The following is a 27,717-nucleotide window of genomic DNA, read 5'->3' on the forward strand; positions in this document are numbered from 1 at the left end:
AAGACAAGTAAAGCAATTATTTGAACCAGTCTAAAACCAAATATATAAAATAATGTGTTACAAAGTATGTGAACTATTTGTATCATGAAGGTGGAGTGATCACTTGAGCAAAACATTTTAAGTATATTGTTCAGTCCATTTCCGGTAGTTGTAATTGTTTATCTATATTGAGCATACTGATGTAGTGCGTTTAAGACCACATAGGCTACATGTATTAATGTTACTTTCCAGCAATATGTTTATGACGCTTCAATACAGTTGACAATGTTGAATGCGACGCATGCGTTGGTGGGAGGGATTAACCACCAAGTAGGTAGGGCAAGTGGCTCAAGGACTGCACAATTTCATCTACTCCAGTTCATTTCAGTCTCTCTCTCTGCACAGTACAGTCTGGACAAGAGGACCTTCAGTCTCACTGGCAGTTGTCATAAAATAAAATAGTTAAATATATGAGACAGCAGAGCGAGTTGAAATCCAACGAGGTTGTTTTGGAGTCGGATGAGTCCATGGACCAACAAGATTTTAGCGAGATGTCTGGTTATTCTATTAACGACGTCATATACTCCGAATGTTCCGCAATGGAGCAAATCGACACTTTTATGAAAAACGTTCAGGTGTTGCTGGATGCAGCTAATTACATTGAAAACCATGAAAAGAACAACGGAAGTAAGTAATGTGGTCTATTCTGGTGATTTCAGACGCAGACTGGCCAAGGCAGACAACAATGCAATGGACCGAAATGGCGACAAAAGACGCAAACATGAGAGGCAACAGTAAACATGAGGCAATTTGCCTGATTGTGAATAATATTGAAACCTATTATGCCAATGCAAATTGGTTTAAATGAAATAGAGCCTATAGCCTACAAATAACAATACATGGTCAAAAACAAACCCGTGACATCGAATTACTTTCTCACCCTCTGGCATTTTCCATGAACGGTAACCGTATTTAAATGTATATTAAATTGCGCATTTTCCATTTGGATGAGACTTGCCTATGGCTCCATTAATTCCTTTCCTTAAAGACAGTCTAAACTAAACAGCCTAATGGTATCCGTGAAGGCATCCCTGTGTTTGTAAAATAGACTGTCTTCCTTTGAGCACGTCGAATTACGTATTAAAATATTTAGGCTACATAATAGGCTAATCGATCTATCAAACTCACTCACCTTTCTTTTTTAAAATCTAGTTTACTCAACATTTAGCATAAGGTTTCCTTCAACTTCTAACTGTGGGTGCCTGCAGGCCGAAGAAAAGCAATTTAATTCCTATGCGGCCTGTTTATCTCAGACCAAAGTCAAATGAAGCAAATCAAACCTCTTACAAATATTAATTTTATTTGAGAAAACTCGGCATATTGTGCAAAAACTAAATAGAGAACCCCTATTATTCCATCCCTATAATTTCGTTATTCCTGTCAATTGCGCTTCCTCTCTATCCACATGGAACAAAATGTACCGTTTTGATTGGACTAAACACATGTTCCCATCTTGCGAGTCCTTGCAGATATCCAATCAAACACAGGTTCAACTTTGACGTCGAAATCCGATTTGCAATGTGTCTCTGGGATTTGTAGGCTTATGGACATTTTAGTCTTCTATATGCATTTTATTGCGTACTGTAATAGCCTACTATGTGATATTCCATCATTACCTAATTAATGAATAGGCCTATGTCTTGAAGAAAGAGTTCGTTGGTATTTTTTAATAAACCATGTAAATATAGGTTTAGGCCTACGTGCTTTGCAGCACGAACACTAGGTTGCTGCCAATGATGTATATAAACTGGATTTATGACGTTGCTATTTATTGGCATTTGAGTGGTTTTGAAACAACATGTCGGCCATATTGGCACTCCCCAGTAGTAGCAGGCCCCCATAGGGAATTAATGGAATTATACAGTAATTCAATTAAACGTTTCAAGGACACAATTACATCTATTTAATATTTTTTGTTTTTTTGTAGTGGGGACAGTAACATTAGTTATCTGAAATAATTATACTTAGCTCACATAATTTAAAAGTATGCATTTAAGGTGTCTGTAATAAAATACAATGTGTCAAAAACGAATGTAGACATTAATAAATGCATTTCTATAGCTTCCAAAACATGTTTAAGCTATACTGACATGCTTGGTGCCCAAATTGATGACGTTTGATGAGTGGAGATGAACAGATTCAGTTCAGTCAGTTTCAGTCAGTTGTCCTGATGAGCCCTGCCCATCTAGCTATTTTATGCTTGTGGATAGGAACTTCAGCTGGAATTTTAAACTTGTCTGCAAAAGTTAGGACATGGGAGTGTTTAGAATAATTATGTTTTTACAAGAGTGATTATTTTACAGAAATGTTAATGTTAAAGCCATAACTTTGTACATTTTCGGTGAAAATCACTACAATAAATCTTCTTTAGTTGTCACACTGGCCTGATATTGGCTGCACTATCTAGCGGCCGCTTCCCTCTCCTTACTGTGGCAAGCGGGAGCAATGGACACTGTGTCCAGTGTGGTTGTGTTGCCGGCTTTCAGCGCAAACTCTCCCCATTGAGCAGTATAGACTGCATCACAGTGACATCCAGATGGTAACAATCAATATTACAAGTTATTTCTTGTGTAGGCAGCTATCCTACTCTAAATAAAATCAAGTGGAATTGGAGATGGTGAACAAATCCAGATGACAAGTTTCCACTAGCACCATGCTGCTGTTGCCAGCTAGCCAGCATAACCTTGCTGGGCCTGGGAAGGGCTCATCAGGACAACTGCCTTAATGGTGGGGAAGTGCCAAGATGGAGGAACAGTGGCTTCAACACAGAGCCCCCTATTGGTAATCTAGTGTGTATATACAGTATATATACATCACTGGTTGCTGCTCAAACAAAATAACCTTTATGGAATTTATCCCCAAATGCATTGCAGGTGGCTTTAAAACTGTCCTCTTGTCAGCTGTTGAGAAGGTAAACAACAGTGTTGGGTCAAGCTACAGGCATATATATATATACACACACACACAAACATACACTACGGTTCAAACGTTTGGGGTCACTTAGAAATGTCCTTGTTTTTGAAAGAACATTTTAAAAAGTTGTCCATTAAAATAACATCAAATTGATCTGAAATACATTGAAGACATTGTTAATGTTATAATGGACTATTGTAGCTGGAAACGGCAGATAAAAATTTAAAAAATGAATATTTACATAGGTGTACAGATGCCCATTCATTATCAGCAACCATCACTCCTGTTTTCCAATGGCACATTGTGTTAGCTAATCCAAGTTTATCACTTTAAAAGGCTAATTGATCATTAGAAAATCCTTTTGCAAGTATGTTAGCACAGCTGAAAACGGTTGTACTGATTAAAGAAGCAATTACAACTGGCCTTCTTTAGACTTGTTGAGTATCTGGAGCATCAGCATATGTGGGTTTGATTACAGGCTCAAAATGGTCAGAAACAAAGAACTTTCTTCTGAAACTCGTTAGTCTATTCTTGTTCTGAGAAATTAAGGCTTTTCCATGTGAGAAATTGCCAAGAAACTGAAGATCTCATACAATGCTGTGTACCACTCTCTTCACAGAACAGCGCAAACTGGCTCTAAACAGAATAGAAAGAGGAGTGGGAGGCCCCAGTGCACAACTGAGCAAGACGACAATTACATTAGTGTCTAGTTTGAGAAACAGACGCCTCACAAGTCCTCAACTGGCAGCTTCACAAAAACACCAGTCTCAATGTCAACAGTGAAGAGGTGACTCTGGGATGCTGGCCTTGCAAAAAGAGTTGCAAAAAAAGCCATATCTCAGACTGGCCAATAAAAATAAAAGATTAAGATGGGCAAAAGAACAAACACTGAACAGAAGCACTCTGACTAGAAGGCCAGTTTCCCGGACTCGCCTCTTCACTGTTGACGTTGAGACTGGTGTTTTGCAGGTACTATTTAATGAAGCTGCCAGTTAATTATTTATTCAGGACAACAGTTTTCAGCTGTGCTAACATCATTTAAAAGGGGTTTTCTAATGATCAATTAGCATTTTAAAATGATCAACTTGGATTAGCTAGCACAATGTGCCATTGGAACACAGGAGTGATGGTTGCTGATAATGGGCCTATGTAGATATTCCATAAAAAATCAGCCGTTTCCACTTCTGATCAATTTAATGTTATTTTAATGGACAACATTTTTTGCTTTTCTTTCAAAAACAAGGACATTTCTAAGTGCTCCCAAACTTTTGAATGGTAGTGTATATATTACAATAATCAACAGTAGTATATGAGTACTGTTTGCCAACATTGAAAGATTATTGGAATGTTCAGCATATCTAAAGAGGAGGGAGTGGGGTATGTGACATGTTGTCTGTGCATTCCCTGTTGTGTTGGGACTATAGCTTGATGTCACAAATGTTACAGAACATAACACTACCATGAAAGTAAGTCTTTGTCTGACGGAAATGACATAATTTGTAGTGTATAATGTGTTACTTATATACACTGAGTATACCAAATATTAGGTACCCCCCTATTGTTGATACACACAGGAAACTGTTGAGCTTGAAAAACCCAACAGCTTTTCAGTTCTAGACACAAACCGGTGCGCCTGGCACCTACTAACATACCCCGTTCAAAGGCACATTAATCTTTTGTCTTGCCCATTCAACCTCTGAATGGCACACATACACAGTCAATGTCTCAGTTGTCTGAAGGCTTAAAAATCCTTCTTTAACCCATCTCTTCTCCTTCATCTACACTGACTGAAGTGGATTTAACAAGTGACATCCAAAATGGATCATAGCTTTCACCTGGATTCACCTGGTCAGTCTATGTCATGGTAAGAGCAGGTGTTCTTACTGTTTTGTATACTTAGTGTATATTTCATCACCAGAATGTGAACATGGATATGCCTCAACATACCCTGCAACTCAAAGCACGCATCATCAGAGACCACGGAAATTCAAGAATAAGAAAATGGACAATATTCACAACAGGTAAATTAATCTTGTCATAATTATTCATAACTCTTATTATAAATACCCATGTTACAGTTGCATGATAACATTTCATTTTTATCCCTTCTTCATTATTGGACTTGGCTCCAACATCAGTCAAATGTGGGGGGAAAAACAGTCAAACCAGTCTCTTTTTTTCTCTCTTGCTAAAATCTTGTTTTTTGATTTATGTCTATAACCTGTCCATTTTATTTTACACCCAGGTCAGCACACAATGAGCTGGAAAAAAACAGGTGAGTCAGAAGGGGTTGTGACCATCATTCTGTGTTAAGAGTCCATTACGAGTATTTCCATTGACAGTTAATGGTTATTATTGATCAATTGAAGATCTCTGGAAGTACCACATTTGCATTAATCTGCCATTTTCTTCTCTACTCCGTTCCTCACCGAACTGTGATTTGCTCACGCAACTGTGTCCCACGGGGTAAAACACTTGAGTTACAAGATAATTCAGTAGTCAAAGAGATATTGTGCTTATATCTTATGGTCTTATATCTTATGCTTATATCTTATGTGTCCACAAAACCATTCAACTGTGCAGACCGATACATGGCTTGATAGCACACATGTAATACAGGGATGGAAATATTGTTTTTCTACAAATTTCATACAATTTTAAGTAATGTGGCAAATAGCTATTTCCGGGGAGTTTATCTCTAGAGCAAGCTGTCTTTTCAAAATGGAACTTCAAGCTGATAATCCAAAATACTCTGGAGGCTGCATATATTATTTGCATATCCTGGTGATATGCTAAATATATTGACCCACAATTTGAAAATGTAATACTGGCTTATTTATTATTTGATGGTTGGACTTCAAACACCACTTATTTGATCAATATCTTCACCATTTCAAGCTTGTTTGTACAGTGGTGGTCATGCTAGCATTCTGGGGGAAGCATAATGCATAGAACAAAGATGTCTGTTTTGCAAGGCAAATTAGGGCGTGTAGTCCAGTACAGGTTCTTAACCATACGTTTCCACAGTTGGAACTGGAACTGCTTGTTTTAGACGGTGTGCCTCCCTCCACATAAACTAAGCTTTTCTGTGCATTGAAAATCAGCTTATTGCACAGGACCTGATCTTTGTTTCCAATGAAAAGCACATGTCAGGGCACGGTTCCCAAAATACAGTGACAAGTGTTAATCTGTTGAGAGCAGCCAGTGTGGGAATCATGTAGATCACAGAGAGTGAAGGGCCAGGCATCTGGATGATAAAAACTTAATCTCAAACAGACTCTTTGCACTACAAAGGGTTGGTCATCATTAGCCAGACAGGAGTTGACATCCCAACTTGACCTACATTTCAATACATTTGATAGTAAGAATAATGACCTTCCAAATCAAGACACTAGGATTTTCAGTTCTTATGGCGCAAAGGCCCTGGCCTTAAAATGAGATTGTCTGCCTGCCTGTCAGCTCATAGCTCTGGGCACAGACTATGTATTCCATCTAAGTAATAGATTAGCCTGTCTATCCAATAAAATGGAAAAAAATATAAAGGGTCTGCTTTTACTAAAAAAAACAGATCAATGTCTAATTTGTCCAAATATATGAATGTATTCATCCATCGATGTGGAGGGGATGGGAATAATAGGGCCTCATCAAGGAATTAATTTATGTATAAAATCAATCATGTCATTCAATTCCAGGAATTGCATCTGGATGTAGAGGGACTGTTCCTATTATTGTTTTCACTAAAGATTAGTCCTCTATTGTTTCTTCCCCCTCTCAGACGAGCACATCTCCGCCTGTGTTTGGAGAGGTTAAAGATGTTGATCCCACTGGGACCAGACTGCAGTCGGCACACTACCCTGGGGTTGCTTAACAAGGCCAAGGGTCACATTAAGGTATTGTAGTCAACAATGCCGCCATGGTGGTGTCATGGGGACCATGGTGTCATGGGATCTGGTGAATGGTTAAATTGAAGCCCCTAGCCTATGGATAGAGAAGCTTTGTTCTCCCATGACCTGCCATAGCACTGCAGCACAGAAACACAATGTGATCTACTTTCTCAGCCTGCAAATCACTTGCTACTCCTGACTGCACACTTCTGGGCCTGACTCAAGCAAATCCAATGGAACTCAAGCAAATCCAATGAAAATGTGAATATACCTTTTAATGGGTCTAACTGATTGATCAAACATGATTGGTTAGAAAGGTTTTTCCCCCATTTTATCTAGCTGTAGATGTAGTGTGGACAGGGCCAGCTCTAATGAGAGAAAAATGTACATTTTAAAGTTAATTTCCTGAAATTGTACACATTTTGCAATGGGTGTACAGAAGATTTTGCAGTTATAAATTAAGTCATTTTGCAATAAGGCAATTTTATACAAAATGTCATGCAATTCTATTCGTTTTGCTATGGAACATTTCTGCAGTTTTACAGCTAATTTCCTGCAATTCTACATATTTTGTAAAGACTTATGCCTAATTATATCTGAGTGAGAATGACAAAAAAAAATCTATGGGGGCCCACTGGAGGTCAGGGCTCCTGGGCACGTGCCCTGCATGCCCGGTTGGTATTCGGCCATGATTACTACAAGTTTAGATAGATAGCTGGCTAGACTAACTACCAATCTAAAAATAGTTAGCCGACATGCCTAATTGAGTGACTGACATAGCCTACTCTAACCAGAGAGAAACTGCTGATGCACAACCAAATTTCACCAGGTGTATTTTCCTATTCTTACTCTCAATAGTAAGTTGAGACCCCAATAGAGTTCCTAAAAAAAATATATATATATATACAGTACCTTTCGAAAAGGATTCAGACCCCTTGACTTGTTCCACATTTTATTACATTACAGCTTTTTTTTAAATTGATGAAATAAAACATTTTCCTCATCAATCTACACACAACACCTCATAATTACAAAGTCAAAAACCGGTTTTTAGACATTTTAGCAAAAACAGAAATACCTTATTTACCTAAGTATTCAGACTCTTCTGCTATGAGACTCGAAATTAAGCTCAGGTGCATCCCATTTCCATTGATCATCCTTGATGTGTTTCTACAACTTGAGGCCACCTGTGGTAAATTCAATTGATTGGACATGATTTGGAAAGGCACCTGTCTATATAAGGTCTCACAGTTGATCGTGCATGTCAGAGCAAAAACCAAGGAATGAGGTCAAATGAGTTGTTCATAGAGCTCCGAGACAGAATTGTGTCAAGGCACAGATCTGGGGAAGGTTACAAAAATAATTCTGCAGCATTGAAGGTCCCCGAGAACAGTGGCCTCCATCATTCCTAAATGGAAGAAGTTTGTAACTACCAAGATTCTTCCTAGACCTGGTCGCCCGGCCAAACTGAGCAATCAAGAGAGAAGGGTCCTGGTCAGGGAGGTGACCAAGACCCTGATGGTCACTCTGACAGAGCTCCAGAGTTCTTCTGTGGAGATGGGAGAACCTTCCAGAAGGACAACCATCTATGCTGCACTCCTCCAATCAGGTCTTTATGGTAGAGTGGCCAGACGGAAGCCACTCCTCAGGAAAAGGCACGTGACAGCCCGCTTGGAGTTTCCCAAAAGGCACCCAAAGGACTCTCAGACCATGAGAAACAAGATTCTCTGGTCTGGTGAAACCAAGATTGAACTCTTTCGCTTGAATGCCAAGCGTCACGTCTGGAGGAAACCTGCTACCATCTATACGGTGAAGCATGGTGGTGGCAGCATCATGCTGTGTGGATGTAAAGGATCTGAATACTTATGTTAATGTTATATTTCAGTTTTTTATATTGAATACATTAGCAAAAATGTGTCTTGTCATTATGGGGAATTGTGTATAGATTGATGAGGAACAAAAACAATTGAATCCATTTTAGAATAAGGCTGTAACGTAACAGAATGTGTAAAAAGTCAATGGGTCTGAGTACTTTACGAATACAATGTATTCTCTTGGAGGGGGAGGGTGACTGCTTAAACCTGCAACCGGCCCATAGTCTGGAGAACCTATTTGTCTCCCCCCTGTTAACTCGGAAAAAGCCTTTGCAATTGATCTGCGATTTTTGGCACATTAATGTGTTTCAGAATTAAAATACAAAATGAAAGGAAGTGTGGCTTGTATGTTCAGCCTTAACCAACACAGCTGTTGCCTTTTGTTTTCCACCAAGCAGCAAATTCAGGTCTACAATTGGCCGTCATGGAAAAATGTCTGGAATTACGTTGCCACTACAGCCGTTTGGATCTGTTGGTATTTTTAGCCTGGTCTGATGTTGATGAATTCACATATGATTATTCCGGCTCAGGAGAACACAACACACAGTTTGTCCCTCAATCTTGAATGTTGCAAGAGTAGAGTAAAATGAAAATAAAAACATTCAATTTAAAATGTTTGTAAATGGCAGCTGTTGAAGATTCTATAATTTGTACAGTAAAACTGAATGTGTACTGTGAGACAGTGTGTTTTATTGTATTTATTTATCCTTTTATTTATCCAGGCAAGTCAGTTAAGAACAAATTCTTATTTTACAATGACAGCCTACCCCGGCCAAAACCTCCCCTAACCCTGACGATGCTGGGCCAATTGTGTGCCGCCCTATCGGAGTCCCAATCATGGCCAGTTGTGATACAGCCCAGGATCAAACCAGGGTCTGTAGTGATGCCTCTAGCACTGAGAGGCAGTGCCTTAGACCGCTGTGCCACTCGGGATGTGCAGATGTCTGAGGAAATTTGATAAATAGCTGCTCTTTAGCCTACACCATTTATATGTTAAATAAAGGTTACATTTAAAATATATATATATGCAATTATTAGTAATATAATATTAAGGATTATGCACACATTAGGTTGATTAACTCTCTGTCCTCTCTGAATGTTTGTAGAAACTAGAGGAGATGGACCGGAGGAGCCAGCACCAGCTGGAAAGCCTGGAGCGAGAGCAGAGGCACCTGCAGAGGCAGCTGGCCCACCTGCAGACCCCCGGAGGCGGAGACAGGGACAGGGTCCGTATGGACAGCCTAGGTTCCCCTTTGGCCTCAGAACACTCTGACTCGGACCAAGGTGAGCCAACCATTCCACAGAGCTTAGTTAGTCCCTTAGAGGGAACAGAATCATCTGAAACACACCCCAAACAAAAAGCAAATGCACCCAACGTTTGTAGTCACAAGCTTGATGTAGTCATTGCGTGTAATGAATATGGGAGCAAATAAACTTTTTACTTCTTTAATACATATAGGTGAATTTGTCCCAATACTTTTGGTCCCCCAAAATGGGGGGGGGGGGCTTATGTACAAAAAGTGCTGTAATTTCTAAACTGCTCATCGCGATATGGATGAAAATACCCTCAATTTAAAGCTGACAGTCTGCACTTTAACCTCAGTCATTGTTTCAAATTGAAAATCCAAAGTGCTGGAGTAGTGCCAAAACAAAACACTGTCCCAATACTTCTGGAGCTCACTGTATTTTGTCTGTGGCAATGTTATATTATACTAAGACAGTTTATTTCAGTTCCATTTCAAACCAGTCAATATAATTTACATGTGTTATAGTCTATATAGTGTAGCATTGGGTGTCATCAAGCATTAATTGTCACTCAATACATTTACCTGATAAGTGTGGGAGGATCATTATTAAATATTTTCCTCTGACTCTAATTTCTGTAGAAGAGATCAAGGTGGACGTGGAAAGCACTGACTTCTCCCATGGAGAGTTGGACAGTATCAGCACCAATGGCTGCAGTGACTTGGAAGACCACAACAGTCGGCAGAGCCTAGCCAGCGACGAGGGCTACTCCACCTGCAGCCTAAAACTGGCCTTTTCCTCCTAAGAACCAGCCTGAAGCTCCTAATCCACACCTGCAGTCTAAACGGGCTTTCTAAGAATCATCCTGAAGCTCCTCATCCACACCTGCAGTTCCTCATCCACACCTGCAGTCTAAACTGGGCTTCTAAGAACCAGTCTAAAACTCCACTCCACCTGCAGTCTATAACTGGTCCTATACTATGAACCAACCTGAAGTTTTCCTCCTTATGCAGTCTAAATCTGGACTCACCTCCTAAGAACCAGCCTAAATCAAGAACCAGCTAAAAGCTAAACCCCACCTACAGTTTGAAAGGACAGATCTTACCTCAACTGTAAAATCTTGACTCTGATGTGTCTGTTACCCGTCTCCTCCTAAAACCAGCACAAAAACGACATAAAACCAGCCAGAAGCTCACCAGTGACAAGGGCAACTTTCCCCCCCACTTTGGAAACCCCTAGCAGATGACCATCTGAGAAAAGAAACAATTCTTGTCAATCACCAAGCAAGTTACTAGGGCCTCTCTATCTCCAATCCAAACCACTTTTCTTATACAGTACCCACAGTTATACCCCAAATCTTTGACAAGCCACCACTGTTATTCCTACCTTATGATTGAGAAATGTATTTATTTTCCCAATATTTATCGTGCTGTACTGTCTTGGTCACACTTGAATTATGAAATGAATGGATAATATTATTTGGATGTTTTGACAACTGTAATGTTTGGTTTTATATAAGTCTTGTGGTTTTGAACTGAGCGTTAAGTTTAGACAAAAGCTAGTGCAATGGTACACGACACGCTAAATGTATCACTCTGGTCTGTTGTGAGTGACATTTATCCCCGTTGAGATTTCAAAATAATTGTTTGTATACATTAGGCAGCTATGAGATATACCGCACTTCAAGGCCCAAGCACAATTCTGAAGCAATAACACTTGCCAGTCATGTCAACTCTTAAGTTGGCTGTTTTAGGCACACCATTTTGGCCATCAACACCAAATTGAATGTGCTTATTTTGTAACTTCAATAGCTTTAATTACAAATAGTAATCAATATTAAGATAATGGTTTGAACAAGTCATGTTGCATGTGTATTGAATGTAGTTCTCCATTTTTTTAATCATGGGCTTTGGATTGACCAGTTGAGAGCTCATGTCTTTGTATTGATGAACACAGGGCAAGAGTTTTTACTTAGTAACTTATTTGTTGCATTGTAGCTAAGAAGCATTCCAATGTTAAAACCCTGACACTGTATATTCTGAGTATTTATGTACAAAAATCACACTTTCCCCTAATTGCACTGCAAGACTATTCCACTAACCAAATTGGAAATGTCATCTTATGACCATACCCATATTTTTGTGGTACAACTAAATAGATTATCACCACCAACTGTGTCTTAACATGGCTAAATTGACTCTTGCACAGGTTTCTTAGTTCCAAGTCTTTATTCAGTGTCAGTGTTGGGTAATTTGTAAAACGCACTATGAAAAAGACTTGTTCTAAGAAAGTGTCTCTTAACACTACTGTGCTAAATCAGCCATCAAAGGTGACTTTTACAAAAGAACATGTTGCTGGCCCCCTGCTACCATTTTGTGTTTCCTGGTAGTGGTCCCTTAAACTAGATCAATAAACCTTTACCACCCCAGGTACCTATACAGTGTCCAGTTGGTCCTTGTTATTGGTGTGTCCAAAGCTATAATCATATATACACTTCATTACTGATATCATGTATTTTCTATGCAGTACACTTCTGCGCTAGCACCAGACAGATGCAATCTGTCAATAAATCACAAACATAGGAGACTACACAACTCATCCCTGATTTTAATTGAGAAAAAGAAAAGCTTACGTCGCCAGCAGTGATACAAGGTCATTGATGTACGTCACGGAAACAAAGATGGTACAAAATGCATTACTGCCATCTGGAGGAACTGTTAAACATTCAGTACCAATATGGAAACCTACTCGTAATTTCAGGGCAAAATGAGAGGGACATCTTACCTCAACAAAAATGACAATTTGTTTTACTGTAAATGTACAAAACTGAAATGCTTTAAAAAGAGTTATTACCACTAAACAGCAAAAAGTAAAAATGTCTAATATAGCCCAGTTCACCCTGAAAAAGCTATAATAAATGTGTAACATTGAAACATGCACATATTATAGTTTTTGCCTTTGTTGCATTCAGAAAGATACAGCAATCCATACAAATGTCACCACAATCTAAACACTTGAGTACACTTATTTGTGCTGATCCATTACAGGGGTAATTTATTTTATTAAGAATTCTGCTGTTCTATATGACATACCGGTAAGAACAATATTCCAATGAGCCAACCAATGGTGAGTAAGCGATTAGTTTCAAAGCTCCTTTACTTGAGTAACCTAAGCCATATAAACACAATGGTAAACACTGATCCTCCTACTATACAATGGGATACTTTAAACACCAAGAAAACATTTTTGGTCACTGTGGCATGAGATGCCTGACGTTATATTTGGATGTGTCGTGATACGTGGTCATGGGTTTGTCTGCTATGCCACATGTTCCTACTCCCACCTTTCCATTTACGCTCTCCGGCGATGCAAATATACTCCTCTTCACCTGCAACACACAATGGAAATCTCAGACTATTTGTGATGGTACTCTCTCCTGCTTCAAAGCAATGGCTGAAAATGTGCAAATAACATATGAAATGTTACTTAGTTTAAGACTTGAAGCGCAGAGACTGTCATTTTGACTTCACATGAATTTCAAATTGTAATATCTTTGCCATTTTTTAAGTTGTGTCCCCATTCATCTTTACATTTTCCTAAATAAGTCTAACACGCTGACATTGTTAGAATTTCAATATCAGAGTTCGTGTTATAAGCAGTTTGGGGAGGAAATGTAACCCCCCTCTTTTCACCAGACAGTTGACTGCCCATCTGATAACGGGGCCCATCGAAACTACACCTACCTAAACTATATCAAAACTAATTTCATATATAGATGTAGCCTAAAGAAAATATTACATTGACAAAAGTATGATGGGCGACAATATTATCATCTGTCAAATGGTAATTGATGCTTGCGTAATTGACAAAGCGGGGACCAGAGTTTACCAAAAAGCGACTTCTTCAAATCACCCTACCGAGGTTCACACAGGTAAGACGTTTTGAAATAGCATATTCTAAGGATTCTAAAAAACAAAATACTTTTGCCAAACCACAACAGGCTGCATTTCAAAATATCACTTTTTCCAAGAACAACTGAAAATGTATGCATTCAACACACAAGCACTCGCTGCAGCATATAGCCTAGGCTACTAAACACAGACTAGTAACATAATACAACTTCAAATATGGTATTCTGTTCTTTTGAAATAGATTTTCTTAGGTTGTTTCTTAAGACCTACCAAAATGGAATAATGATGGATTTCTTTGTGATGGATTTAATACTGAATTGTGGTGTGTTTTCATTTTTATGTATAGTCTACAGTAACAAACTAATGAAAATGCTATTGTATTTTTTAAATTTTAAATCACTCACACCCCCCCCCCACTCTAAATGTTACCTAATACTTTCATCAACATAACCAAATTATTATTTTTGCAATAGCATACATGGAATGTATTTGACTGTTTGAATGTTGAGTAAAAAAAATGACGGAGCCTGGCTTTTCTAGTGTTAAGTTGTGTGTGTAAAGTAGATGAACATGTGTTACCTGTCCTTTCTTGTTCTTGTTGTAGGCCTTGTTGTTGAAACTTTGCCACTTGGATTTCTGGTCTTCTCGCTCCTGTTCCAGTTCCTTCATCCTCAACACCTTCTTCTGAGCCTTCTTCTTCTTGTACTCCCTCTGGTCTGCTATCTGCTCTTTCCTATCATGGCACGCACACACAAAGTTACAATTTTTGATCCTCCATGGACTGTTCGGGACATCACGGAAAAGTGAAAAACTCCTGACCCTACTACACAGGACATATTTAACATAAGTGTCGTCTCTCCTACCTGGACTTGGGTTTCCCGTCCTCCTCAGAATGCTTGCCCTCCTCGGCAGGTTTGAGGTTCTGCAGTGGCACCACCTCTGCGTTCCCGTAGCCGAAGAAGGTAATGGCCGCCGTGCCGTTCTCGCCGTCTATCTCCTCAATCTCAGCCTCATACACCCTGTCAAAGAATCACGGCTGTAAGCAGGTGAGTACGAGCCACAGACCCAAGCCCTACTACACAACATTGTGAAGAAATATAGTTGAGTGTGTTATTGTTCTTATTCAGGGCCTAGGCTCTTAATTAAAAATATCTCACAACAGTTTTGTTGAACAAATAAATGACTAGAGTGTAGGTCAAATGGTAAGTCAAGACCATGGTGTGCAAGCAAGATTAACAAAGATTACCTTCCCACTTATCAGCATTGTAAAATTGGTCATTTATCAGTTGATTATTTTACACTGAACAAAACTATAAACGCAACACGTAAAGTGTTGGTCCCATAATTGTTTTGTGCTGGGGACAATAAAAGGCCACTAAAATGCCATAGACGTCTCAAGTTGAGAGAGCGTGCAACTGGCATTTTGACTGCAGGAATGTCCAATAGAGCTGTTGCCAGAGAATTGAATGTTAATTTCTCTACCATAAGCCGCCTCCAACGTAGTTTTAGAGAATTTGGTAGTACGTCCAACCGGCCCCACAAGCGCAGACCACGTGGAACCATGCCAGCCCAGGACCACCACATCCAGCTTCTTCACCTGTGGGATCGTCTGAGACCAGCCACCTGGACAGCTGATGAAACTGTAGGTTTGCACAACAGAAGGACCTCTGCACAAACAGTCAGAAATTCTCTGAGGGAAGCTCATCTGCGTGCCCGTCGTCCTCACCAGAGTCTTGACCTGACTGCAGTTCAGAGTCGTAAACCGACTTCAATGGAAAAATCTTCCCTTTCGATGGCCACTGCCACGCTGGAAAAGTGTGCTCTCCACAGATGAACCCCGGTTTCAATTTTACCAGGCAGATGGCAGACCGTGTGTGGAGTGGTTTGGGCAAGCGGTTTGTTGATGTCAACATTATGAACAGAGTGCCCCGCGGGGTTTTGAAGGAGTGTGCAGGAATATCCACCAGAGCTCTTGCCAGATAATTGAATGTTAAACCGCCTCTGTCATTTTAGAGAATTTAGCAGTACGTCCAACCGGCCTCACAAGCGCAGACCACGTTAATGGCATCGTGTGGGCAAGCGGTTTGCTGATGTCAACATTGTGAACAGAGTGCCCCATGGTGGCGGTGGGGTTATGGTATGGGCAAGCATAAGCTACGGACAACTAACAATTGCATTTTATCAATAGCAATTTGAATGCACAGATATACTGTGACTAGATCCTGAGACCCATTGTCGTGCCATTCATCCGCCACCATCAACTCATGTTTCAGCACGATAATGCACGGCCCTACGTCGCAAGGACCTGTACACAATTCCTGGAAGATGAAAATGTCCCAGTTCTTCCATGGTCTGCATACTCACCAGACATGTCACCCATTGAGCATGTTTGGGATCCTCTGGATCGACAGCGCGTTCCAGTTCCCGCCAATATCCACCAACTTCACACAGCTATTGAAGATTGGGACAAAATTCCACAGGCCACAGTCACAAATTCTATGCGAAGGAGATGTGTCGCGGTACATGAGGCAAATGGTGGTCACACCAAATATTGACTGGTTCTGATCCACGCCTCTACCTTTTTTTAAGGCATATGTGACCAACAGATCTGTATTCCCAGTTATGTGATATCCATAGATTAGGGCCTAATTAATTAATTTAAAATGCCTGATTTCCTTATATGAACTGTAACTCTGTAAAATGTTTGAAATTGTTGCATTTATATTTTTGTTCAGTGTAGGTTAATATTGACTGAGGAACTTCTGGTGACACTCACTGTCCATCCTGACTCCACACAGTCATACACCTGTCCCCAACGCTCCAGCTGTGTTTCAGGGGGGCTGCATCGGAGCTGTTGGCACTAGCAGTACCTTCAGAGGGCTGCGACGTCAGGAGGTCTTTTGTCAAGTCTATGACTTCCTGTGAAGGATACATAACATTGAGGTCATTTTGTTCCTCGATAATAATCACATTTGAAGACCGACACACTAAGAAACCTATTGACACTCATTGACTTAAATAATCATGACATGGATAGCTAGTTACCGATAAGTCTTTCTGTAATTTGAGAAGGTCTTCGTTCTCAGGATCGGTTGATAAGGCAGCTTCCACTTGTTGTAACTGGGCTTTGTAGCTGCCCAACTGTTTCAACAAATCTTCTGACATCTAATAAATGGACAACGAAAGGGGGGGATACAACATAGTAAAATTACACTTGAAACAAAGTGACAATAGCAAATAAACAACTCAGTGAGGATGGCAAGGCAGTGGACAGTCTTGCAAGGCGGAGCCAGGCTACTCGCAAGTCGTCGCAACTAACGGGGTTGGACAGTGAAGGACTATTTAAATGTGTTATTGTTTTGGTCTTTGCATACTTTCATTATTTTTGGTGATGTTTATTACAATTCAGCTCTTAGCTGTGAATGTGTAACATGATTTATATTTTTGAAAAGGACCACAATCGAAATAAGTTTGTTATCCTAGACATTTTTTAATGCATTGTATCCACGTGCTTGTATTGTGTTTTTAAAGTGTCAAATAAAATCAATACATTTCTACTACTTTGTTAGTGTTGCTAACTATCTATACATGGGGCGGCAGGGTAGCCTAGTGGTTAGAGAGTTGGACTAGTAACTGGAAGGTTGCAAGTTCAAACCCCCGAGCTGACAAGGTACAAATCTGTTGTTCTGCCCCTGAACAGGCAGTTAACCCACTGTTCCTAGGCTGTCATTGAAAATAAGAATTTGTTCTTAACTGACTTGCCTAGTTAAATAAAGGTAAAATAAAATAAATACATTAACAACAAATATGGTTGTCACTAGTTACCACAACCACAAAGTCAAAATTGACCACATCGTAAAAATTCATGAGAACTAAAATGTGCTTTTTGTCTTCATTTAAAGTTAGGCTAGCCGTTGATTATGACTCTTAATGCCATTACATTACACATAAGAGTCATTGTCACTCTTGCTGCTGGTGAGTCTCTGATCCACCTCTACGCAGACGACACCATTCTGTATACTGCTGGCCCTTCTTTGGACACTGTGTTAACAACCCTCCAGGTGAGCTTCAAAGCCATACAACTCTCCTTCCGTGGCCTCCAACTGCTCTTAAATACAAGTAAAACTAAATGCATGCTCTTCAACTGATCGCCCTGACTTAGAATATGTGGACAACTACAAATACCTAAGTGTCTGGACTGTAAACTCTCCTTCCAGACTCACATCAAACATCTCCAATCCAAAGTTAAATCTAGAATTGGCTTCCTATTTTCACCATAGCAGCACCCACCTGTAGCACACGCTCCAGCAGGTATATCTCTCTGGTCACCCCCAAAACAAATTCTTCCTTTGGCCACCTCTCCTTCCAGTTCTCTGCTGCCAATGACTGGAATGAACTACAAAAATCTCTGAAACTGGAAACACTTATCTCCCTCACTAGCTTTAAGCACCAGCTATCAGAGCAGCTCACAGGTACATAGCCCATCTAGAATTTAGCCCAAACAACTACCTCTTTCCCTACTGTATTTATTTATTTTGCTCCTTTGCACCCCATTATTTATATCTCTACTTTGCACATTCTTCCACCGCAAATCAACAATTCCAGTGTTTTACTTGCTCAATTGTATTTACTTCGCCACCATGGCCTTTTATGCCTTTACCTCCCTTATCTCACCTCACTTGCTCACATTGTATATGGACTTATTTTTCTACTGTATTAATGACTGTTTTACTCCATGTGTAACTCTGTGTTGTTGTATGTGTCGAACTGCTTTGATTTATCTTGGTCAGGTCGCAATTGTAAATGAGAACTTGTTCTCAACTTGCCTACCTGGTTAAATAAAGGTGAAAAAAAATAAATAATAATTGGACGAAGGCTTCATCTGTAAGGGGGGTTATGAGTCGCAGTCCAGTTTTGGAAGCAAAAGTCATATTTCCTAGGGTTAGGCTAGCTCAATATTGGACTAACGTTACTCCTTAATCGAAGGACTTTACATGTTCTGCGGAAAGGATGAATTGGCTATGGATTCCACTCTCAATTACAGTATGGTTCTATGAACAGAAATGGCTACTTCCATATCACAAAAAATGATTTCACAAATACAAAATACAAATTTACTCTACATTTTTTTTTTAAACACGGTTTTATAACCTGGATGTAACGAGCCCTGAACGCTGATTGGCGGACAGCCGTGGTATATCAGGCTGTATACCACAGGTACGACAAAACATATTTTTACCGCTCTAATTAAGTTTGTAACCAGTTTATAATAGCAATAAGGCACCTCGGGGGTTTGTGGTATATGGCCAATATACAATGGCTAAGAGCTGTATCCAGGCACTCCGCGTTATGCTTAAGAACAGCCCTTAGCCGTGGTATATTGACCATATACCACACCCCCTCATGCCTTATCGCTTAATTAACATAGTTAAAGATAACGCTTTTGAGGCGTCTGCCTTCCGTTAAAACACAGGTGTTCGGCAGTGGTGGAAAAAGTACCCAATTGTCATACTAAAAGTATAGATACCTTAATAGAATGTTACTCAAGTAAAAGTCAGACAGTAAAATACTACTTGAGAAAAAGTCTAAAAGTATTTGGTTTTAAATATACTTACATATCAAAAGTAAATGTAGTTGCTAAAATATACTTAAGTATCAAAAGTAAAAGTATAAATTATTTACAATTCCTTATATTAAGCACAGAAAACACAACTTTCTTGTTTTTACAATTTACGGATAGCCAGGGGCACACTCCAACATTATTTACAAAAAGATGCGTGTGTTTAGTTAGTCTGCCAGGCCATAAACAGTAGGAATGACCACGTGTTCTCTTGATAAGTGCATGAATTTGACAATTTACCTGTCCGGCTAAGCATTCGAAATGTAACGAGTACTTTTGGTCGTCAAGGAAAATGTATGGAGTAAGAAGTACAACATTTTCTTTAGAAATGTATTGCAGGAAAAGTTGTCTAAAATAGAAATAGTTTAGTACACATACCCCCCAAAACAACTTGAAGTATAAATACTTTAATGTTATACTTAAGTACTTTACGCCACTGGTGTTTGACAGCCTATTAGCACAGCTACTCCACTCGGTCTTCCATCTGTTTTCATAAACAAGCGCTGTAACATGGAAATATGTCCGCGCGGGAACCCACAATCGATAAAAGGTTAAACTTTTTTCCGCCGATTTGAAAATATATAAAATCTGCTCCTTATGCTTCCAAAACATAAACGCAAGCGATGCGTGTTAATGTTCCGACCGAGCGTCGCTGCTCTTAACAAAAGTCCCCCCCTTCCGAAGACGGCTTTGTCCAAAGCAAATACTTGTGTGAAATTGAATGACACTGAGTCATGATCAAGGGACATGGTTGGGCATAAGGTTAGCAGTGTGGTAAAGTTTATGGTTAGATTTAAAAACTGATTTTAAACAGAGATTGTAGATATAGGCGGTTTATCTATAATTATGACTTTGTGGCAAGTTGGGACGACCAACAAATAGCAAATAAGTTAGCTAGCTACAAAGCTAAGTAGTAGTAGGCTTAGCTAACGTTAGCTAGTTACATTTCGGTGTTAGGGGAAGGTTAATTAACACATTTTCACTCGTTTTTAAAGTAACTAGTTAGTTATTGACCTATATTTCCATACTCTGATAGGTATAAAAATCTAGCTACCGACTTTCAAATTAATTTCAAATAGGCATCGCTAGCTAGAATGTTAGCTACCACTAGATAGCTAACGTTAGCAAGTAACGTTAGCAGCTAGGCCATCATCACAACACAGCGACCGCTGGCAGCAATGACAATTTTGGCAATAAAAAAACTAATTCAAAATGATTAAATGTTCATTAATAATCTTACCTTCCCGTATTTGCTTCAAATTAATACAGACTCAGGATATTCAGATTTCACTTAAATTGTTTCTAATAACTCAAATCGTAGACAACAACAAAACAGTTCCTTTCCTCCTCAGCAAATTTTACCGGAAATGCCGATTGTTGATATAACATGTTCTTCTCGCGATACTACAGTATCCTAAAGTGTCATATCGCACTTTGTCAGCAGATGGGGCTTTAATCCTAATCATTTCTGTCCATGGTGATTAAATTTAACAATTGTGTCTTTGATTCGACTCCCTAACGAATTACCTGTAAAAGGTCAACTCTGACTGTAAATCTTATTCTATAATGTGTTGTCTTCTTAAATAAAAGCCATTATGTTGTCTTCAACATGTCATGTCAATTTAACCCCCGCTCCAATTAGTATATTGAACTATAATTTACTCCTTGCAGCGTTTATCTTGGGCTATTTCCTGTCATTAACATTTTTATCAATGTCTAATTTGTCTCATTAATAAACAGTAGACGTAGTCACAAAATACAAAATATATATGTATATCCGGAGAATATTCAGAATTACGATATTTTGTCAATGTTCAGTTTGGAAAGCAGCAATACAACTAATCTGGAGCTGCGATGGTAGTTGGACCCCGCCCATAATTCTCACTGAAATATACTGACTGGGGAGCGGAGTCTCCAAACCATATATAAAGCAGCAATCCCATCCTCTGCCACATAAAGGTCTGTTTCACCAACTACTGTTTCAGTGGGCAGAGAAATATCATCCTGCTCAGATGCTATTCTACGCACAACGTGGGGCCATTTTACGTTTTTGAAGGATAACGATTAACCACTTTTTTCCTGAATTATGTAGTTGGTAAAGCTGAGGTTTTGGATGCTGGAAAACAAAGAGGGAGTAAAACTACAGTTCTGTTTAAGGAGTATTTTCTCTTTTACCTGGTTATTTATTTTGGTATCAACTTTTTTTTATCAACAAAAATAACTAACATTGAGATTGTTTGTTAGATTGTTTGTTAGATTGTTCATATGACATAATTTTCCCCAGTGGGCAAAAATGAAGGCTACTTCTGCTTCATTAACAAATGTGTGAAAATAGTGGATCGGTTGTGGCTCTTCGAACAAGGACTCTTCTTATACAGACACATGCTTCATCCTTATGGGTTGTGATAACTTGACCAACAGCAACGGGACTTTGCCTGCTAGGCTCCCTTACACTGTGCAGACTTCTGTGCCTCTGACAATACTGGTGGGTATCCTTATTCTATTCACAGTGTTCGGCAATGTCCTGGTGGTCATCGCTGTGTTCACCAGCCGGGCCCTAAGAGCCCCTCAGAACTTGTTTTTAGTGTCCTTAGCATGTGCAGACATTTTAGTGGCCACTCTGGTAATGCCCTTTTCTCTGGCTAATGAACTGATGGGATATTGGTACTTTGGTCAAGTGTGGTGTGAGATCTACCTGGCCCTGGATGTTCTGTTCTGCACCTCGTCCATCACACATCTGTGTGCCATAAGTCTGGACAGATACTGGTCGGTCACTCAAGCCATTGAGTACAACTCAAAAAGGACACCACGCAGGATCAAATGTATAGTGTTATTCGTGTGGGTGCTGGCTGCCATTATATCATTCCCACCTCTCATTTCGATGGAGAAGGAAGGAGCCAAAGAGGAGGGTCCCACATGTAAGATCAATGAGGAGAAGTGGTACATCATATTCTCCAGCACCGCCTCATTCTTCGCCCCATGTGTGATCATGATTCTGGTGTACGTTCGAATTTACCAGGTTGCCAAGAAGAGAACCAGGGCCCCTCCGGGTGAGAGGAGAAGAGAAAACAATAATCCAGAGAAAAGTCAGTATGGCTTAGTTCAGCAGGACCCTTTGGAGAGAGGGAACAAAGGAGGGAGAGATGGAGTGGAGGAGGACGAGGAGGTCAATGGACTAAATATGGAGGAAGAGTGCTCCTCGTCTGATGGGAATGAGAACCAGTGCTCCATCAAAATGAAGCGGAGCAAGGAAAAGACAAAAGTGTGTCAGGTGAAACTAGGAGAACCGTCCCCTAAAGGTGATGATGCACAGCAGTATGTGAAAGTGAGCCGATGGAAAGGAAGGCAGAACCGAGAAAAGCGCTTCACATTTGTTCTGGCTGTAGTCATGGGAGTGTTTGTTGTCTGCTGGTTCCCCTTCTTCTTCACGTACACACTCACCGCAATATGTGACTCCTGCTGTGTCCCTGAGTCATTGTTCAATTTCTTTTTCTGGTTCGGATACTGCAATAGCTCGCTGAATCCAGTCATATACACTATATTCAACAATGACTTCAGGAGGTCTTTCAAAAAGATCCTTTGCAAAAGGGATCGACGAGGGCTATGAATAAGCTTTTTTTGGACTAGCTACTATTTCCTGTCTGAATACAGATTTCATTGTTTACAAGTTGGAGTCATGTACAGTCTCTTATGGAAAGAAAATGTACCTATTTGGAAAAACTTCCCAACTTCACAAAATGTTCCATATTCAGTTCTGTCCCACTGGGCACACACTGGTTGAATCAATGTTGTTTCAACGTAATTTCAATGAAATTACGTAGAACCAATTTGGAATATATGTTAAATTGACGTTTGTGCCCAGTGGGGTGCTGCAAGCAAACTGTGATCAATTTGTAATGCATCTTTAATTTTTTAATTTTTTTATTTGACCTTTATTTTTCTAGGCAAGTCAGTTAAGAACAAATTCTTATTTTCAATGAGTACTGTTTTTATGTGTGTGTCAATGTACAACAGTTTTGAGTTCATTACAATCTTTAATCCCACTCCAACCATTTAGATGTATTTGACTTTGAAACTAATGAATGCCATGTTGTTTATTACTTCACGCATGTTGTGAGGGAGCTGGCTAATATCTCCATGGATCTTGCTTAATAAAAATACATTTTTAAAAGTATGTTTTTATTGTCACATACACCGGATAGGTGCAGTGAAATGTCTCGTTTTACAGGATCAGCCATGGTAGTATGGAGCTAAATATTTTTCACCCAGTAGGCTCTGGGATTCAAACCAGCAACCTTTCAGTTACTGGCCCAACACTCTAACCACTAGGCTAACTGCTGCCCATAATGTAATGCTAAATGTTAATATCTAGGCTATAATTCTTTCATGCATAATGTCAGGGAGCATATGCATGTATTATGAATAAACATATTTAAACATGTCTTCCCTGAATATTACAGTATTCCCTGAATATTACAGTAAGTTCTATAAGCATACATGCATTGGGATACCAATTGAGTTTGAGGGGTATGATTTTTGTACATTATGTAAATGTTCCAGAAAACCAGTACTATAACTCAAAACACTACGCTCTAAACGTGTTCATTGTATTCTACCTACTGAATAAGGACAATGTTTCAACCTTCATGTACCATATTGCACAGACCCAGAGGAGATAACAGAAAGAGATCCCTGGTTTCCCACATGGCAAGACAGACTGAATCATCCTACTGCAGACATCCCTACCAGTATAATTGGATTATTTCTGTCTTTATCAGTAGCGAGAGGAAACACCATGCCAGTAATCCACCCAGAATCAACTGATTTTATGGTGCATGCTAAATACAGTATATTATTTATATGATCTTTCACTCACAGCCTGCAAATAGGCAGGATGAACACAAAAGGTTATTATTTTTTTCAGTAAAACATCAGTACATTAAAGGAAAAGTCCACCCCAAAAATATATTTTGGTATTTATTTCATTAGCCCATTGTTGAGTCTCAAAATGTTTTGCTTGTCACCGATCAAGTTTTCAAGATATATAACTTTCAAAATAGATATATTTTGTTGCATCATATGATGCATAATGCATCATATGGGGATGATTTTTATATTTTGAAAGTTGCATATCTTGAAAACTTGATTGCTGACAAGCAAAACATTTTGGGACTATGTCAACAATGGACTAATGAAACAAATAACAAAAGATAGTTTTTGGGTGGAATTTTCCTTTAATTGATGGGTGTTGGATTTCTGCCATCAGAGAGTAGTAAATTATGTTAGTGATGCACACAGGAGTCACTGCAACCCCTGTTGATGATCCATAGCAAAACAAACTATATAATCATAATATGTATAGACCGGTTAGCTGACAATGTCATGAAACGATGCGTGCTTTAATGGAGCGGAAGGCTGTGTGTGGTTATAATTCTGGATTGCCAGATAGCTAGCAACAATGACAAGAAGCTGCCATGTGGGGAATCGTATGTGGCTCATTTCAGCTAGTGTTATCTTGTTCTTGATACCATGTCTTGTTTTGAGGTGTTTGACAGATGTCATATCTATGCTAATGCTAATATAGCAAAACATTTACGAGCCAACTAACCAACATCTGTAATGATGTATTTGAGAGACAAGAGGTGCTCACTGTGTAAATGTATTTATGTTTTCAATAAACATTGGAGACTAAATATAGTTTACATGTTGTCAACAATCTATGCCAACCCTGTCTGTTTTGCCCCATAGTTGTGCACGCATCGGTTTTGTTGCTAAACAACCAACCTGTCTATGCAGTTGTCTTCACTTCCTTCTCTCTGGGAACTTGCATTTGCTTTAACACCACCATTTCAGATAGCTTGAATGAATCCAAATAGAGGAATTCTATTGCCTTATCAATGTGACTGGAAGAAAAAACGGTTTTCCATACTATATACGGTGCATTCGGAAAGTATTCAGACCCCTTAACTTGTTTGAGAAATGTTTGAAATGTTTTTCATATATATATATATATATATATATATATATATATATAGATATACAGTGCCTTGCGAAAGTATTCGGCCCCCTTGAACTTTGCGAACTTTTGCCACATTTCAGGCTTCAAACATAAAGATATAAAACTGTATTTTTTTGTGAAGAATCAACAACAAGTGGGACACAATCATGAAGTGGAATGACATTTATTGTATATTTCAAACTTTTTTAACAAATCAAAAACTGAAAAATTGGGCGTGCAAAATGATTCAGCCCCCTTAAGTTAATACTTTGTAGCGCCACCTTTTGCTGTAATTACAGCTGTAAGTCGCTTGGGGTATGTCTCTATCAGTTTTGCACATCGAGAGACTGAAATTTTTTCCCATTCCTCCTTGCAAAACAGCTCGAAGCTCAGTGAGGTTGGATGGAGAGCATTTGTGAACAGCAGTTTTCAGTTCTTTCCACAGATTCTCGATTGGATTCAGGTCTGGACTTTGACTTGGCCATTCTAACACCTGGATATGTTTATTTTTGAACCACTCCATTGTAGATTTTGCTTTATGTTTTGGATCATTGTCTTGTTGGAAGACAAATCTCCGTCCCAGTCTCAGGTCTTTTGCAGACTCCATCAGGTTTTCTTCCAGAATGGTCCTGTATTTGGATCCATCCATCCATCTTCCCATCAATTTTAACCATCTTCCCTGTCCCTGCTGAAGAAAAGCAGGCCCAAACCATGATGCTGCCACCACCATGTTTGACAGTGGGGATGGTGTGTTCAGGGTGATGAGCTGTGTTGCTTTTACGCCAAACATAACGTTTTGCATTATTGCCAAAAAGTTCAATTTTGGTTTCATCTGACCAGAGCACTTTCTTCCACATGTTTGGTGTGTCTCCCAGGTGGCTTGTGGCAAACTTTAAACGACACTTTTTATGGATATCTTTAAGAAATGGCTTTCTTCTTGCCACTCTTCCATAAAGGCCAGATTTGTGCAATATACGACTGATTGTTGTCCTATGGACAGAGTCTCCCACCTCAGCTGTAGATCTCTGCAGTTCATCCAGAGTGATCATGGGCCTCTTGGCTGCATCTCTGATCAGTCTTCTCCTTGTATGAGCTGAAAGTTTAGAGGGACGGCCAGGTCTTGGTAGATTTGCAGTGGTCTGATACTCCTTCCATTTCAATATTATCACTTTCACAGTGCTCCTTGGGATGTTTAAAGCTTGGGAAATCTTTTTGTATCCAAATCCGGCTTTAAACTTCTTCACAACAGTATCTAGGACCTGCCTGGTGTGTTCCTTGTTCTTCATGATGCTCTCTGCGCTTTTAACGGACCTCTGAGACTATCACAGTGCAGGTGCATTTATACGGAGACTTGATTACACACAGGTGGATTGTATTTATCATCATTAGTCATTTAGGTCAACATTAGATCATTCAGAGATCCTCACTGAACTTCTGGAGAGAGTTTGCTGCACTGAAAGTAAAGGGGCTGAATAATTTTGCACGCCCAATTTTTCAGTTTTTGATTTGTTAAAAAAGTTTGAAATATCCAATAAATGTCGTTCCACTTCATGATTGTGTCCCACTTGTTGTTGATTCTTCACAAAAAAATATAGTTTTATATCTTTATGTTTGAAGCCTGAAATGTGGCAAAAGGTCGCAAAGTTCAAGGGGGCCGAATACTTTCGCAAGGCACTGTATATATATTTGCACACCAGTATTTCTACCTGCACATGACCATCTGATAATTTATCACTCCAGTGTTAATCTTCAAAATTGTAATTATTTGCCTACCTCCTCATGCGTTTTGCACACAATGTATATAGACTCTTTTTTTTCTACTGTGTTATTGACTTGTTTATTGTTTACTCCATGTGTAACTCTGTGTTGTTGTCTGTTCACACTGCTATGCTTTATCTTGGCCAGGTCGCAGTTGTAAATGAGAACTTGTTCTCAACTAGCCTACCTGGTTAAATAAAGGTGATTTTTATTTATTTATTTATATATATATATATATATATATATATATATATATATATATATATATATATACCTTATTTACATAAATATTCAGACCCTTTAGTATGAGACATGAAATTGAGCTCAGGTGCATCCTGTTTCTATTGATCATCCTTGAGATGAGTCCACCTGTGGTCCACCTGTGTTAAATTCAAGTGATTGGACATTATTTGGAAAGGCAAAACACCTGTCTATATAAAGTCCCACAGTTGACAGTGCATGTCAGAGCAAAAAC

The 27,717-nt window shown here is 39.3% G+C and overlaps 3 protein-coding genes across 3 annotated transcripts; 2 read left to right on the forward strand and 1 right to left on the reverse strand.

The window, feature by feature from the left end:
- The first annotated feature begins 345 nt into the window (after positions 1-345).
- Positions 346-12,398, forward strand: LOC112253052 (max-interacting protein 1). The gene is made up of 6 exons (XM_024424922.2): positions 346-666; positions 4,871-4,973; positions 5,198-5,227; positions 6,728-6,842; positions 9,817-9,994; positions 10,597-12,398. Exons 1-6 carry the CDS (start codon positions 450-452, stop codon positions 10,758-10,760), a joined length of 807 nt encoding a protein of 268 aa, XP_024280690.1. The 5' UTR covers positions 346-449; the 3' UTR covers positions 10,761-12,398.
- Positions 12,399-12,542: 144 nt separating this feature from the next.
- smndc1 (survival motor neuron domain containing 1) lies at positions 12,543-20,867 on the reverse strand. The gene is made up of 6 exons (XM_024424923.2): positions 20,727-20,867; positions 16,912-17,031; positions 16,643-16,785; positions 14,730-14,885; positions 14,446-14,599; positions 12,543-13,343 (listed from the first exon to the last, which is right to left on the reverse strand). Exons 2-6 carry the CDS (start codon positions 17,029-17,031, stop codon positions 13,206-13,208), a joined length of 711 nt encoding a protein of 236 aa, XP_024280691.1. The 5' UTR covers positions 20,727-20,867; the 3' UTR covers positions 12,543-13,205.
- Positions 20,868-21,471: 604 nt separating this feature from the next.
- On the forward strand, positions 21,472-23,627 carry LOC112253433 (alpha-2A adrenergic receptor-like). Its single transcript, XM_024425408.2, has one exon. It carries the CDS (start codon positions 21,882-21,884, stop codon positions 23,091-23,093), a length of 1,212 nt encoding a protein of 403 aa, XP_024281176.1. The 5' UTR covers positions 21,472-21,881; the 3' UTR covers positions 23,094-23,627.
- The last annotated feature ends 4,090 nt before the right edge of the window (positions 23,628-27,717 follow it).

This window comes from Oncorhynchus tshawytscha, linkage group LG06 (genome assembly GCF_018296145.1).
Source record: "Oncorhynchus tshawytscha isolate Ot180627B linkage group LG06, Otsh_v2.0, whole genome shotgun sequence".
Classification (NCBI taxonomy): Eukaryota; Metazoa; Chordata; class Actinopteri; order Salmoniformes; family Salmonidae; genus Oncorhynchus; species Oncorhynchus tshawytscha.